The sequence below is a fragment of the Pholis gunnellus genome, assembly GCF_910591455.1.
Source record: "Pholis gunnellus genome assembly, chromosome: 4".
NCBI classification, from domain to species: domain Eukaryota; kingdom Metazoa; phylum Chordata; class Actinopteri; order Perciformes; family Pholidae; genus Pholis; species Pholis gunnellus.
In genome coordinates, this window is record NC_136530.1 from 12,905,762 (window position 1) to 12,922,329 (window position 16,568).

Sequence of the window (16,568 nt, forward strand, 5' to 3'; positions counted from 1 at the left end):
TCCCATGTTCCCCTTTCTGCCCCCCCATCTCCTTCCCAAAAGTCTAAATTGTACCTCCCTCGATGGGAAAGCAGCCATCAGAGTTACCCCCTGAGGCTTGAGAGTGTGCCTGAAGCAAAAAAGCAAACAGGTAGCACCCAAACATTGTCAACAGCAATCTGATCAACAGGAGAATCTGAAAATACACAGTGAGAATGTTTTGGGATTTTTGGAAATACATTTATTATCAAAAAATACTAAAACCCAAAGACCCAAGATGGCTACTCGAAGTGCTGAGGACATGAGAAGATGGCAGCCTAGCGGGCTTGAGCGTGCAGGCCTTTTTCTCATCAGCATAAATCCTGCCTGGGTGCTGAATGAGCTTTCCAGTGAAAGGGCTACAGAAAAAAAGGCAAGCCCCCAGCACTAACATTACATTACGAGAGCCTTGGTATTGAAACAAGGGAAAGTAATTTCCTTTTCAGCCCTCCTACATACACACATGACCTATAAGTGAAATATACCCAGCTTAAAGTGGTTGGGTATATTTTTAAGTAGTTCAATGGAGGAGTACAAAATGTGGCCAAATATAACTATCATTTGAGCCCTCGCTCTCTAGCATGGGCAATAGAGTCTTAGCTACAGGTCTGTAAGCCAGTGGCGATGTGGGCCAATTTGGCAAGAGACTAAAAATGCTCTCCTAAAGCATTTGGCCAAGACCAGAGGGTCGACCTAGCCCAAGTGTGGGATTCAGCAATACAGCGGTCCTGCTGAGACCTTCACCTGGAAAGAACTCAAGAGTTTTTCAGCCACTCTCTGCAATTGCTGCAGTTTCCAAGTCTATTTTGGGACAACAAAGCTGTTATTGTGAGAAGCGAAGTTTGATTATTTACACCTGACTACAAAACAACAGTGTTTTTCTGGAGGAAAGTGTTTGCTGTATGTCTCACCAAGAAGACAAAAATACTGTAGGCTATGACTGCAAAGCCATAATTGTCTTGGATTCAAGCAGAGTCCAATTATTTCCTCAAATCCTGCTGTCTTGCAAAGCAGCAGAGAGAAAGAATGGACGTGACAGGAGGCATCAGCAGTCTCATTTCTGGATAATATGGTCGAGGGAAAAGTATGTAAAGCCACAGCTTACAAGGTCACCTGGCACAGGGTACTTATGACCTCAAATAGCCCAGTGAAGTTTCTAAAATATCGTAGACACGGTGATTGAACTGGGCAGTGCCAGTCTTACTATGCATATTAGCATTAGCTTGAAGCAGAATGTTGCCTCAAAAGACTTGTATGTACTCTTCCCCGTATAAATGAAAACTGTGCTGCTCAAAGGTGGACTATGATTCCTAACCCCCTCCCCAACTCAATCTGCTGCTTGTCCTTGATTTGCCTTTCGAAGTTCCATTATGGTGCGGGTGAAAGAGGACAAAGTAAGGAGTGTGGGCGAAAGAAAATAAAAAGTTTAGTAAAAGAAACATAGGGAACAAGTGGCAAAGGAGGACAAGGGTGAGGGGAGAGCAAGGAATGCATGCATTTTGGAAAGTAGTTTAAATATGCCATCTGCTTCAAGGAGAGTGGATGGGCTCTCTGGGCTTTGCGAGACACTTACCAAAGGTTTCTTAAAATGACAATGCAAGAGGAAAGTAAATAAAAAAAGGGAAAGAACATAGTTCATTTTAGGTTGAGGTTGAAGTCACTGCCATGCAAGAATTTAAAGGGACTATAGTATAATTGTGTCTTGTGTCCTACTGCAGTATCTTAGCAGTTTTACCATGACATTCCATGGAAGGAGCAGTGATGTTTCATGTAATGTAACATCAATTTATAATTCTAATAAGAGGCATTTCATCTGGAAAAATCTTATCGTCAATTGTAAAATATCAAATATTTTGTCTTTTTTTCAGTTTTATTTATTGTTTAGTTTATTTTTATTATCGTTATTCTTTTTTCAGTTTTCACTCGTGTTATGGGTCACGGCCAAATGAAAGGTGTTGAAGACTCTGCGATATGAGTCACATCTGAGTTTCAGACACAAATACAGACAAAACACTCAAAGAGAGAGAAAACCAAACAGCAGTCTAGTTCAGTTAGAAAGGACACACAGAGACAATTGACAAAATCATGAAACAGATAAAGACAGATGAGACAGAGGTTAGACAACAGACATGAAGCTGGATTTATTTGTCCATCATCACCTTGTTTGGTTTTAATTTATTTTGTAAAGCACTTTGAACCATTATTAAGAAGAAAAAAACTGCTATATAAATAAAATGAATTAAAAATAAATCATTCACAAAGGCTCAAAGCTCATGCTCATTGCCCTCATGCTTTAAACATGGTGAATGCACAAGTTTAGTTGGGTCAACATACATTTGTTTTTGTTTTCAAAGCAATATATTGAGTTGTGCCAAAAATGTCCAGAGGAATCTTCAAGTGAGTAAGGTGAAAAAAGAAAGCAACATAATGCTTGGGCTTTCCTTACCTGAGCGTAGCTGTTTGATTCGCCCATTACTTGCACTGGGGTCAATGGGCAGGAAGTCTTTGTACCAGGTGATTTCTGGGTCAGGGTTGCCACTGGCAGCACAGAGCATGGTGGCTGTTCGAGTGCGCTCCACCACTTTGAGTTGAGGGCCCATGTCAATGTTAGGGAAGCCTGGCGGGAGCAGGTCCTCTGTGAAAAGAACAGGAACAGAGGGTGTGTGAGTCCTATCATTCAAAGTGGTTGTAAACCGTATGCACACTTTTACATTATGCTAGAAATTAAGCTATGACACACAATAGTTTCACTAAAACAAAACGGCAAAATACATTTTTATGCTGTAGGACTTGGCTAGGGGTGACATTTTGACCATTTGCTAAATGTGTAGTGTGTAATTTTTGTAATTAGAAAGTGTGCTACACAAATAAAATGCAACTGTAGCAATAAGATACTTTGTGTGTCTGTGTTTTTTTTTAAATATGCCAATTATGAATAGTAATTCTATATTAACATGATGGAAAACCTAATAAAACTAAGACAAAATGAATGTCAAAAGGTAAGTTTTTGGACACAGTATTGTGTGTACTTCAGTGTACTTACAATCATTTTCCATGAATTAATACATGGGCTATTACATTGGGATAGAGCCCATGTTGCCATAAACCTTGAAATCATACAATCTCATTCCCAAATTTAGTTTAAAAATGTTAAACTAAACAGGCTGACTACTAAGCCCAATCATGCTTCTGTATGCAACATTTTCTCTTTATCTCAAGAGACTTTCTAATCCCAATGTACCCTTGACCAATAAGACAAATGCACCTTAGGAATGCAAGATTAGCCATGTAAAGTAGCCAGACACATGAATAAACCAATTGAGAAGATACGTCTTGAATAAAAATGTAAACTGCATTTCATTAAGAATCTGGCTCTCCAAGAGGGCTACATTGAGGAATCAGCGAGGATTAAGAACAAACACCAGGAAAAGCAGGGATTGTGCTTTCCTTGACTCTCTCTTTCTCAGAAAACGACGTTAGAGAAACCATTCTGTAGCCAGATACTCACAGACCGCATACGCACTATCAACTAGCTTTTCCATTCAGAATCATTTGTCATAATTGAATGCCCTTAAGAAGGAGACTGACTCCGTGCACATATTCTCAGTGTAACAAGTAGTAAATAAATGTCTTTAAATGCAAACAGAAGATCAGAGGAGGAGACAACAGAGTGAAAAGTAATACCGGAAGGAAAGCCTGGTAATCCCGGCAATTTCCCCATCTAGTTTCCCCATGTTCGGTGAAACAAATGACACTCAAGTCAATTTGTGGTTACACAGAGCTCTGAAAAACCACCACTCGATTGAGACACACTATAACCACCAATAGCCGAGGCCTGAATACCAATTGAGAGATGTAATCAGTCAGATTTCACTCTGGCAGTAAAGGTGCAAGGGTTGTGTGGAGGGGTACGATTTAAGCCTCTTGGACTGTTGTTATTGCCACACTTACTCAAGAACCATCACACTAGCCAGCAAAGATCGTGGTGTCTTTGCAGCCAATACTCGCGCATGATTGAGCAATTATTTCACTGAAAGGACACAACAGTGCAGTGTGCTCTGTGGTCATTGTTCTCCTTATGCACGCTCACGGCTCTCTTGGGACAATTAGTCCCTTGGGCCAAATCGCTTGACATCTACCCCGGCTGGAGCCAGAGCTGTGACTCATTCTTAGATGATGAGAGCCTTTGGGGTAAGCACCCTGAGCTGTAATATGCATCAGAAGCCCACGGTCACATTACAACTTAGAGAAGATTGACTGAGTAAGATGCTAGCCAGTGGCACAGCAGAGGTCACTGTTAATCTAGAGAGCCAATGACTTCATATCCAGTCTGCAGACATCATCGTGGTGTAGTCGACACCTGGGGAGTGTTAAATTATGGTAAATTGGGACAGTAAGTTGAGTCAGACGAATAATCAAAAGGAAGGGTTGGTCTGTCTGCCTTTAAGGAGAAGCTTTGCCGATTAGTAACCGGCTTTGTATCGCTGTTATGTGGGTGGTAAGTGTGTTTGCGTCATCCAGCAGACGCTCGCCAGCAATTAAGGGGGAGTTCTAGGTGCCGGTAACACGGAGGGAAGCTGAACATCGTTCATTTGCACATACCATCCACAGTGCGATGATACAAAGCCGGTTGGAAGTTTCCCTTTTTTCGTACAGGGATTGATTTGATCTTAACATTTTTAAATCTTTTATTCTTTAGTCACCAAGATAAAAACACTTAGAGTTCATATGTGATTTCAAAATGTTGAATCTTGGAAAATAAATGACAAGAAGGAAAAACCAGAGGTTCTCAGAAATAAGTCCAGAGAGGTTACTAACTTAGGCTACCATCAGCAGAGCGCGGTGGATATTTCATCGCTAGGTTCAAAGAGGTACATTCATTTACACGTTTTTAGGTTCCATGCTGTGTCCTCTCCATGATTATTTATGATCATCCATGCATAATCTATTTACACCAAGTTCCTTTGAAGCTTAGAAATCAATGACAAGCTTATACACATCACTTTACTAACCTCAGAACAAGACAGAACAATATGTTCTCATATACTCCCTCTTCTGCGTGTCATTAATGATCAATGTATAAGTTGCCATAAAAGGTGCTGCACTCTCGTACTCCTCCAGCTAGATCTGTAATGCGAACGGCCTGTTCTATCGGTGTTATATCTGATGTATCTGATTTTGCCAAGGCCTTTCAGTGCTTTGCGTCACGTTGACGCTGCCTGTATGGTATGAAAACAGTAGACAGAGGCCTGCAAGGACTACAATAATGAAGCTGGAAAAATACACAGAGTAAGTGAATTTGAGACACATAAAATTAGGCAATTGACAAAGGGAATCTACCTTAAGGAGCAAGGGATGGCAGAAAAAGGTGGTCAAACAAGCAAACCAACCAAAACAGCAGTGAACAAGAAGCAGGGATTCATGGAGCTATGATACTATCAATACAGCTGTTCTGACCTGATACAGCACCGGCAGCCATTCCTGAATAAACGGCATGTATGCCGATTACTTACTTGCCTAGGAATAGAATCTGATACCATCTTTCCCCCTGAAGCTTACAGGCTGAGTCGATAAAGGCGGCCATGCAAAAATAAATAGATCACTCATCGAGGGAGTGTTACTTCAGGGTTAGCCAGCCTGACTGTGGAGGGGAGACGGCGACCAATGACATGGGCTGATAGTATCCTAGAATTCCCAAAGGGCCAGTCTCCTATAATGGCTTTGCAATTGCATTTCTATGATGCGTACTGGGGGTTCTCTGTGATGACAAATCTTCACAGTACAAATAGAATTGACGCATTTGAGATATTGGTCAACGGCAACGTTGCTGTTTATTGCCGGAAGCAGGCTTTGCCACTCATGCCAACAACCATCCTACAATAGAGCCACGAGACACATGCTGCAGTTACACCTTGCAGTGTGCCAAGAATTCTCAAAGTACCACATCACTTTTGATTTTTTTGTTTTTTTGTTCTTGTTTTAGCCCACCGACACACACATTGAGTCACATTCAAATTTTCTTTATTACAGTGTAAATGCTGAAGCTAAAATATGAACAAAGAAAAAACTGATGACCATCTTCCTAATTTTAAAGATATCAAAAGAAGCCTCATTCTTTGGGTTACAAAAGAAGAAAGAAACTCTTGACTACTCCACAGGTACTTTTGTTTCAACAGACAAGTTGGGGTTGATTAACGGGAATCTTTCTCTTCCCGGCATGCAACCGTCCTTCTTTGTTGGCCTACCTTATTGAAGCGGCACAAAAGCCTTTTTGTAGCATCCCATTGACTTGGAAATTGGTCAGTGTTCGCATACTTGTCAGCATATGCTGATGATTGGCATTTGGGCAGCTCAGTTTGGTCCTCTACACTGCTGTGATGTATAGCAGCAATGACAAAGGCCTTGCAAAGACAACAGAAACCATTTTGTAGGTAATCCGATGAAAAATTATTCATCTGCAGAAAACATGTTTACAACATTGAAGAACTATTCAACCAAGTTTCAAACATCGCAACTTGCTCAATGCATATGTCTTTGAAAAAAGGCTTTCACATCTTGCAAGGGGAAAAACAGCAGCCTAGGGTTACTGTGACGGCAAGCACTACATGTCCACTCCATGCAACAGCTGGCTGGCTCAGCATGACTCCAAAGCTAAACCTACAGGCTGCAGTTGACCTTTTCTGGATTTTGATTTGTGTCATTCTCTTTTTGGGTTGGCTTGAGTGCCATCATTATCCATAATTGTCTTTAACTGCACTTCACCATTTAATATCATTACAAGTGACAGGTGCAAAGCCTTTAATCAGCCTCTGGTTAGCATAGCCACTGCCCGGCTGTTGATCTGCGGACTCATGCCTGCTGTTGCATTCTGTTTTCTATCATGCTAAGTGTGGCCCTCTTAAAAGGTCTGCCCTTTAGACTCATTTAACTCTCCTGCCTAATCCTATTCCAAGTGAATTACTGCTATCAAACCAAAATTGTTTGCCTGGTATAGTTATAACTGTATGTAGGGGGTCATACAGCACTGTACAAAAGGGCTTTGTGATCAAAAAACACATTTAGTGGGCACTTTTCCCAAAATAAAGTATACTGATGAATAGTACAAACTTGAAACTTGCTGTGCGATACAGCATAATTAACTATTCACCATCTGTTGCAAATACAATGTAATACAGTGCCATGAATAGCATGCCCAACTTAATCTCTACTCAGTGAGCACTTAACCGTAGCGCTTTTCTCTACCCACTGACCGACACAAAGAATAAGACCTCCGACTTTTCAAATGCTGTTAATATGCTTTACCCAATTTGCTATATAGTATTACACATGCCACTTAACCCCAGTGTGTTGGTGCTCTGCTCTACAGTGTAAGCTGCACAGGCAACTGAATCACTAACCCTGGGAGTGTAAGTCTGAGTGTTGGTTAAGATACGACGTTCATTTTATAATACCGCACATGTCATTCATTTTTATGTGATGTCAAAATGTCTGATACAGTGGCTTCAAAGGCACTTGTTGTGAGCCATCAATTATCTTACAGAGAGGAGAGAGCTATAGTAAGAGAGAGAGAGAGAGAAGTAAAACCTGACTGGCTGGCACTGCAGCAAATGCATTGGGGTGCTCCACCATCCCCCGCACCCATTACTCATATTATTATTTTCACTTACTGAAATGATTTAATTTCATCAGCAGCTTAATCAGGTTAACTGATTACCCAGCGCCACAGCATAGAGACACAGGCTTTAAGCAGGTCTGTGCATTGATACCACAGAGGGACCGCTGGGGGAGAGACAGGGTGAGCGAGCAAAAGAAAACAGAGTTTAAGATTGGAAGCTACAGAGCGAGAGAGAGCGAGAGAGAGAGAGAGAGAGAGAGAGAGAGAGAGAGAGAGAGAGAGAGAGAGAGAGAGAGAGGATGATAAATATAGTGGAAGATGGTGAAGAATACTAATGGCATACTCTCGTTCACACACAACTAGATATTTAACTAATGGGCAGTCCCAGCTGCTGGCTATACAGACAGTACAGTTTCATTTGCTCTGCGCCCACAACACAGCCACAAGTGTTCAGGCCAGAGAACAGAGAGGAGTAAGAGTGTGTTAAGAGGGAAGATCTGTAGTAAAGCTGGGGAACAACTGTATTTTGGACACTCTGTTTTGTTCAGGACCATATACTTGTATTCTTCATGTTGTGGAAGAGATCAATCTGTTTTTTTCTGCACTTGGTGGTGCCGTGAAGTAAAGCAGCTAAAAGCCTCCAGCTATTAAAAAAGAAAGTGTGAAACCAGGTGTGTGGTTTTTATCCCATACGGACACGGGTCTGTTTCACTCAGCAGCTTTCTTGTCTGTGGTTGACAGATGGTAATTTATGATTATGGTATAAAAGCCAAATGTATAGCTTCAAACCAAACAACACGGAAGTTCAAGAACATTCTGAAATTTCCCTATCTTCAATGCATCTTTCACATTCATTTCGCATTTCACATTCCCCGAATTCTATAGCCATCGGGATTGTTTGAGAAATACACAGCGATAGACAGAGGAACAGTGACAAAGAAAGATCCAGGGACGGAGAAGAATAGCAACACAGGGGAAATCTAATCACAGTGTCTCTGGCCCCAGCACCGATAGCCCTCTCTGGATAGCCATCTCAGCTGAATAATGGTTATTATACAGCAAGCACTCAACCTCTACCCCCGTGCTCTGTTCCCAGAAAGACGTCTGATATCCCATTGGTATTCTCCACACCTAGCACATCTAGCCACCAAGGGCAACATTTACATCCAAATCTCTGAAATACAGCGTGAGAGGAAAAAGCCTGAATGACCAGACAGAGGAAAAGAGTGACAAACATAGAGAGTGAGACAGCAAGACTGAAAAAGGTGGGAGGGACGTTGAAAATAAGGCAGAAGTTTGCAGCATTGCTTATCGAACCGCGAAATGAGTTTGTTGGGTCAGCTTTTGGACCATAGGATGGTATATTTAAGGTAACTGTGTGATGATTATGTACCCTGTAGGTCTCTAAAGCTGTTTCAGACTATTTTTTGTAAGTATTATATATAAGGTCACAGGTTTGATTTCCAAAGCAGCTGGGTGTTCCATTAAGTGACCGTTGACTCTTGCGATTTAACCCTATTTTAAGTAGCTACACTGGGAAAATGTAAACATGCGAGTGACTTTGGTCTGGCATTCAAAGTGACTGCACTGACAGTTCTAACTGTTGGCGATTTGCAAATACTTTCCACACCACCTCCAATTCTGAGCCCATATTAGGACACATTCATAAAGCGCCGCTGAGCTAACAAGCAGACAGCTTGTTTTCCAAAGAAAGAAAGATAGAAGCCAAGAGGGGGATATTGTAGGGAACAAAGGGCGACAAAAAAGCACAAGCAGCAGTTACGACCACAGCTTTGTCAAATATAAAACGCCAAAAGAATCGAAGAAGAGGGGAATTGATGGTAAACACCAGGAACCAAACCAAGAAAAGGAAAGCTTGTTTATAGATAACACTAGACAGAAATCATAAACAGATAACATCCTGCTCTTCAAGACTAAAGGAAATAATACATTCTTTCTGCTTGGAATTACACCATGTTCAATCTTTTGTGATTTGTATGTTTTTGTTCTTAGATTTGAAGGCCATGTCCGTATAAACCAACACACCACTTGGCTGATACATTTTCAAATAAGCACACTGCTGCTGCTGCAGGCAGTGTTTCTGAAAGTGAATCATTTTTATTTCACTAAGAGCTCTTTTCCAGGAACGCCCTGATCACATTCACACAGTTACACATTCACAACTGGAAGATGTCCAGTACATTGAAACCTGGAAGCTGTCCAGTACAACAACAGTCTGATCTGCTGGTCTGCTGGCCAATGAGCAGCTCCACCAGAGCAGATGGGGTTAAGGTATTTATCCTGAGGTCTGGGGGATTGATCTGACAATCTTGCGGTCACCACGCTTTGCTTCTCTCACCTTTCGGCCACCATTGCCCAATTGGACTCATGCATTGCATGTACCTATTAAGATAGTGGTACTGGCCTGAGTTGCTGCACCATTGTCTGCACAGAGTCTCATTGGTGAGCAGTTCAAAACTCACAGTATAAAATTGGAAGCAAAAATATGAAATCTTGAATCAAGATTTAAGATTTGAATTATAACAATATATTACTTTCATTAAAACTCGTGAACCGAAATTGCAACGCATTTTCATTTTTAATGTGTTACAGCTGATGAAAAGGAGTTTTGACAATTTCTTCATGACTGAAACGCTGTCTTTGCCCTGTGGATTTAACTGCTGGAAGCCGGGTCTTGTCTTCAATGGTAAAACATAAAATACAGGCCATTTCCCTGATGTGGTGAGCCACCATGATAGACACAGCAGAGACAAGAGAGACAAGTAATTGTCTAGGACAGCTCAGAAGATTCTCTGCTCGCAAGAAGAAGAGGTGGAACAAAAAAACAACAACATAAAAGGCAACGGCTCAACCGCTGGAAGTTTCTCTCTCTCTCTCTCTCTCTCTCTCTCTCTCTCTCTCTCTCTCTCTCTCTCTCGCTCGTCAGGCTGCTGAGGCGTCCGGGGTAAGACAGGAGAACTCCAGGGGAGGCCGGAGCCATTAAAGGAAATGCCTCATCGAAAAGAAACGTCAACCAGTCAGGTCTGGTTTAGGGGTGGGTGGCTTTGAGTGTGTGAGTGTGTGTTTATTCAAGTTTGTGTGTGCAGCAGTGGGCACCTTGAAATCTGACGTCAGATTAACACACGGTGTGGGCGGCAATGCTGCTGTGCAAGCCTCTCAAAATGGGCTTCTGTTGTTGAATTGTTGTAGAGAATGCAATGCATGGCATCTCATTCAATCACAAGAAGAGCTCAGCTTTATTCTCCTGAAATACACACACACACACACACGCATACATACACATATATATATATATATATACACATATGTGTGTACAATTCAAGACTTTCTACTCCTGACATGTAGAGCAAAGGCCTCTCTAAGCTTCCCAAACAACATTGGGCCAAAACAATCACGGATTTAGAGGGCTGAACTGCTGTACTGTGGCGTTTCTGCCAAAGCAACTAATCTAACCCAAACAAATACCAAAACTTGAAAACAAGACCGACAGTAATTGCTAAAGGTTTTGGAGAGGGGGGTGAGTGTGTGGGGCTGGGGTGAGGTAATTGTCTGGTTGGGCCAGTAGCTCAGTGCACTAAGCTACTAGAGACTAATTTAGAGGCACCTTTGGTGTGCAGATCAACACTCGTGAATATGAGGGGCAGCAATAAAGCGCGGGCATGGCAATGAGGGTCACAAAGGATGTGGGCCTTCGCCAGGGAGAGACGAGTTGAAATATTGGATAAATAAGTCATTATCAAAGAAATTGGTGGATGGTCAATGTTCGGAAAATGAAAGGTCATAAGTGTACAAAAGGAAAACAAAAAACATGTTCCCCTTCAGATGTATCTACACAATGACGCCCACCATTCACACAGACATTTTAACACATTTCAAGAGATGGCTGTAACAGAACATGTGTGTGTATGGGTTTGTGGGTCGTGGACAGCATCTTCCAACTGGCCTCTTTCTGAACGCTATTTCCTTCACACTCTTGTTCTCAATTCGTCTCAAGTGCATCTCACTCACAACTGCAATGCTCGAACAATTATGTAAACAAGTCTTGGGCTTTAAAAGATTCGAATATTTTTCTTGATCATGCATTGTCTTGTATAATAGTAGTTTGAGACTTATTACACATTACACTCGTTTCATCATAGAGGAAATAGTAATAATAACGCGGTTAAGCTTGCCATCCAACTTTGAGCGCAGGAAGCGTAGGCACGGCACTTGTGAAGCATGCAGGACTCTAAGTCTTTTCAACTCTGCCAATCCTGCAGGGCCCACAGCATGACCTCCGCGTTGTACGACTTCAGTCACCTGGGCTGGTGGCTCATGCATATGCAAGCAGCTGGTGGTCCAGGCCATATCCCTCTGCTCCTCTTTATGCATGAGTTGGGCCACTCCAAGGGTCGTCAGTCACACTGTTTCCACAGGAGCCACCTCTTTCTCATGCTTAAGTGTGGAGCACCTCCACTAATTCTAGGAGATTGGATTGCTGATTTGGTACCTGCATATTATTATTTCAATGATATTGAGTTTTTGTTAGATTCCACATGCTCATCTTATATTTTAAATATGTACTGTTCCAAAATGTGTTTATTATTAATATTGGTATTTTTATTTTATTTTTATTGTCTCATCAGATTAATTAAAAAAAATGTCCAGTTGCACACTAATATGAATATGTGCATGTACACATGCTAGAATTACCGAGGACGGATTCTCAGTCATCCAACAAAATCACCAAGATCAAAATACTGCCACACATTTTATGAAATATAATGAAAAGCATGATGCAAGAATTCTAAATAATAGTTTCAATCAAAGTTGACTTACAAATAGCAAGTCAACATATATGTAACAATGAATTTTATTTTAATTATTTGAGTGGAGACAAAGGAAATCAATTCAATTACATTACATTTCAATTATTATATATACACAGAGCTTTACACTTCTCTACCAAATGTGAGAAATATAAAAACACAAGTGAAATATATATATATATATATTTTAAATGTAAGAACCCAACATATTCTAAAGCTCTCAGAGGAGGATACTAAGAGCTGTGAGCTGGCAGCAGCCAACGTTGCTGCCTGCCACAACCTGAAGGACAGGGAGTGAAAATGAACATCGCCCATACATTGTTAATGCAGTTGGTTGGTTGTTAGTTCTGCTTTGTTTCCTATTGGTATTGTCCCAACCAACTTTTGATTTGTAGGACTTTTTGTATTTAAGTTTATTTTATTGATTTGATTACTTTGCAACATGTATCTATGCTTTGGCATGCTATGTAGAGTGTTACATCATGTCAGTGATGCCCTTTGAAATTTAATCTGAATTTACAGCCATCAGATAAAGTGGCATTCGTCATATTTGGGACCGTACACATTGAAGGTGGCTATGGCTAAATTAAAAAAAAAATGACGAAACTACTCTGCTTTGCCACTATCTGTATCTCATCAAGGAAAATGACTGGATATGGGAGGAAACATAGGGGTATCTACTGGCACAGGGCGAGGCGCCAGGACAATCAGCCCTGTGAGTGCTTATCGTTGTAAAAGTGTCCCGGAGACCCTGATTTTTCAATTTAGTCTCCTGGCCAACTCGTTGCTGTGTCAAAGGATCTATTTATCTAAACTCTCTAGCCAGAAGTAAACAAATCAGCCAGACCCGTACTCCTATTTTGCTTGCCCCTTGCTCTCCATCTCCCTGCCACTTCATCTCTTCCTTTTTGTTCGCCTTTTTACTCTACCCTAGTGTCTTATATTGGCTGTGGCCAGATGCCTAGGGTGGCCAAGGTCACTCTACTTGAGCAGGAATTATATGAAATTGATGGCGAAGGTTCAGGAGCCAGCCAACCCTGGCTAGAGGCAAGCTTCTTCCACTTATCCCGCTCCATCAGCACCATCTCTTTCTCTCTCCCTCTTTCACCTTTATCTTTCTTGCTACCGCTCAGCTTGTGTCCCCCTTCTTCATCCTTCAATCACACATGATTACTGCATTACAGGTTCCGAGGATCAAAGGATTCCGAGGCCATAAACTCGCATCTGAGTGAATTTCCTCAGGAGCAAACTTCCTTCTACCTGAGAGAAAGATAGAAGGCTGGCAATAGTCTGGCAGGCATACAAATGCCAATATGGAGGTATGAAGGGGAACAGGGGGAGAAAAGGGTCAAAGGTGTGTTGGGAGATCTTCCACGTGTGGAAAGGAAGTGCCAGAGTCGCTGAAGGAAAGCAAAGAAATACTTCTAAGGAAGAAACAAACAACTCTGTAAGCCTTAATGAGAGATCTGGGGCATGAGGGCTCTACATTTGGTCAACATCCGCCTATTTTTGTTGTTGTTTGTGCCAAGCCTGCCCTCTACTATACACCAATAACAGTTAGAGAATCCCGACAAAGCACGGAGTAGAACCTCATGAGCACCATTACATCATGATCATGTCAAGACATAATCCTCATCAAATGTAAGAGAATAAGAAAAGTCCCAAAAAAAAGGAACAAAAATAGCTGTTTTGACGTGATCGTGATTTTACGAAAAAGGAGAGCAGACGGTTAACATTTGCAAGTGAAAAAAAAGGTGCCTCATGCAAGAATGGGTTTACTGTGAGCCGGTAACCTGCACTCATGGGTGCTACTCGGATGTATTATTTACTGGTGGAGGCGGTGAGTGGGAATGAGAATTGACTTGTTTGTCAGGGACAAGCTAGAGATAAGCAGTTGGCAAAAACAACTGAGAGAGTACATTGCATTAGCTCAGCGTCGACTCGGTCATGTGAGGTATGTTTGGATCTCAGGCTCTCTTCCCAGAGTCATGTCTTCTTTCTTCTTACATGTCTGGAGACCATTGACTCATTGCCTTGAACTCAGTAAGTACAACAAAAGTGCAATAAGAAAATAGGAATGGTACCAATTTCTTCATCTTTATTCCAGCATTTCTAGTGTTTTCCTCCATCTGCCTCTTTGCTTTTCTACTCACCTTCCTGCCACTCTTTTCTGCATTTATCCTCCCCTATCTGTCTTGCTCTTGCTATAGGTGTATGAGACGAGTGGAAGGGGGCAAAGATCACCTCAGAGGCAGGCAGCAAGGAAGAGGAAGAACAGCCAGATCTGTTGCTGATACTGCCAAGCTTATTCTTCACTGTCTCATTACAGGGTAGCCATTGCCTGCCTGCTGGCTCTCTTTCTCTTACCTCTCCTTATTTCCCACACACACACGCGCGCACACACACATTCACACATGCATGCATGCGCGCACACACACACACACACACACACACACACACACGCGCACGCACACAGGAAAAAAGACTTAAACACACCACAAACACTGTGACACAACTAACTCTGTCTCTCATACACATGCACACTCCTGCTCATGTTTCACTATGTGTCTTATTCATTTTTCATCCAGCCTGACTGATGCCCTGGACTCACCTCTTCCTCTGAACACCAACAAAAATAAGCATTCAACCCTCTGGAACCAAATCAGCAGAGCATCAGCACTACAAAGGGAAAAGCCAGAAGAAAAACTCACCCCGGACAAATCAATGCAGAAGAAAAATGTAAATGTAAAAAAAACTGAAAAATATGCATTTGCAAAGAGTAAGTTTCAGGAGAGAAGAGTTTACTTTTTAACAACCCATATATTTGTGAGAAAATGTAAAAAATGTAGCTTTAAGAGGTTACAAAAACCCCAAGGGGTCACGAATGGACTCAGAGGGAATATTTCACAAACCTAAATGTGTATTTGTGCTGGTGCTTGTTAGATACGCACAGGGAATACTGATGAAATGAATAGCAAGGAGGAGAGGTTTTCTCTATTTTTCCCTCTTCTTGTCATCTCCTTTCTCAAACTGTCTCTTCCTGTCTGTCGTAGCCTGGGCTCAGACTTTTAAAATCTGAAACAATTTTGAAATGGGATTGCATCACACACGCAAGGAGAAATCCCACTCTTCCTTAACTCTGATTGCAAACATACACTAAAAGCTGTAAAGATGAGAACCGTTCGTAACATAACCTAATGTTATGTGAGGCGTACCTTTTCCAACCTCTGTCTCTCCCTTTCTGTCCTCCTCCTCTCTCCATCTTCTCCTTAGTATTGCTCATTTTAGCTGAGGTAGCATCCAAGGATTTCAAAGCCAATTTTGATTCATTTTTGTCAGATTTGCAAAAGCATTTTAGGTAAAATATTTTTTTTTGTCTACAAAAGGACTTGAGGGACTTAAAGCCCTCTGCCCGGTATGCAGGATGGTCTGCGGTTTTGTGACATACTGTGCATTTATTAAACACATCAGAATGTTTATAATCCACTTGATAAATGGCTGTATCACACACATGCTCACTAGTCATTACATACATCACCCTCCAGCCTGCTGTCCACTCCAACAGGCTGTACTCTCTCTCTCACACACATAGCCGGTGAAATACAAAGAAAGAAGATTGGTAGAGACGGAAAGAAGAGAAGGACTGGGCAAGAGAGAGATAAAGGAGAGAGTCAAGAACATAATGGTACAGATATCGTGGGAGAGAGAGAGAAATAGAGAGAGAGAGAAAGGTAGATGGAGAACAAAAAGCCAAGGTGGAGACAGGAAATAGAATGTCTTAAGGCTTGGCCCGGAGCCAGCACTGGTTGAAAGGTTGATTGGTCTCCGTCCCTTTAACTTTCACTCCAGTTCTTCTTCCCTCTTGCTGCCGCACACTTTTGTTCCATCTCATCATTGCACCTCCGTCTGCCTCCCACACCCTTTACCCCCCCCCTTCCTTCCTTCTCACCCCTTCTCCCATAAAAAGAGGTGTCTAGAATTCACTGGGCTTGATCTGTGCACAGACTGTTCATGAATCGGGATCCAGAAGCCCATTAAAACTCATCATTACCCGCTACTTCGCAAGAGAGCGGCCATTTAGCAGAGAGCCTGATCAAACAGTATGC

The 16,568-nt window shown here is 41.8% G+C and overlaps 1 protein-coding gene across 1 annotated transcript in view; it reads right to left on the minus strand.

The window, feature by feature from the left end:
- The window catches only part of ptprsa (protein tyrosine phosphatase receptor type Sa), a 219,463-nt gene that overhangs the window by 89,292 nt on the left and 113,603 nt on the right, over positions 1-16,568 (minus strand). The window contains exon 6 of the mRNA XM_079158092.1: positions 2,465-2,653. Coding sequence (XP_079014218.1) covers positions 2,465-2,653 — 189 coding nt within the window. The remainder of the gene's footprint in view (positions 1-2,464; positions 2,654-16,568) is intronic.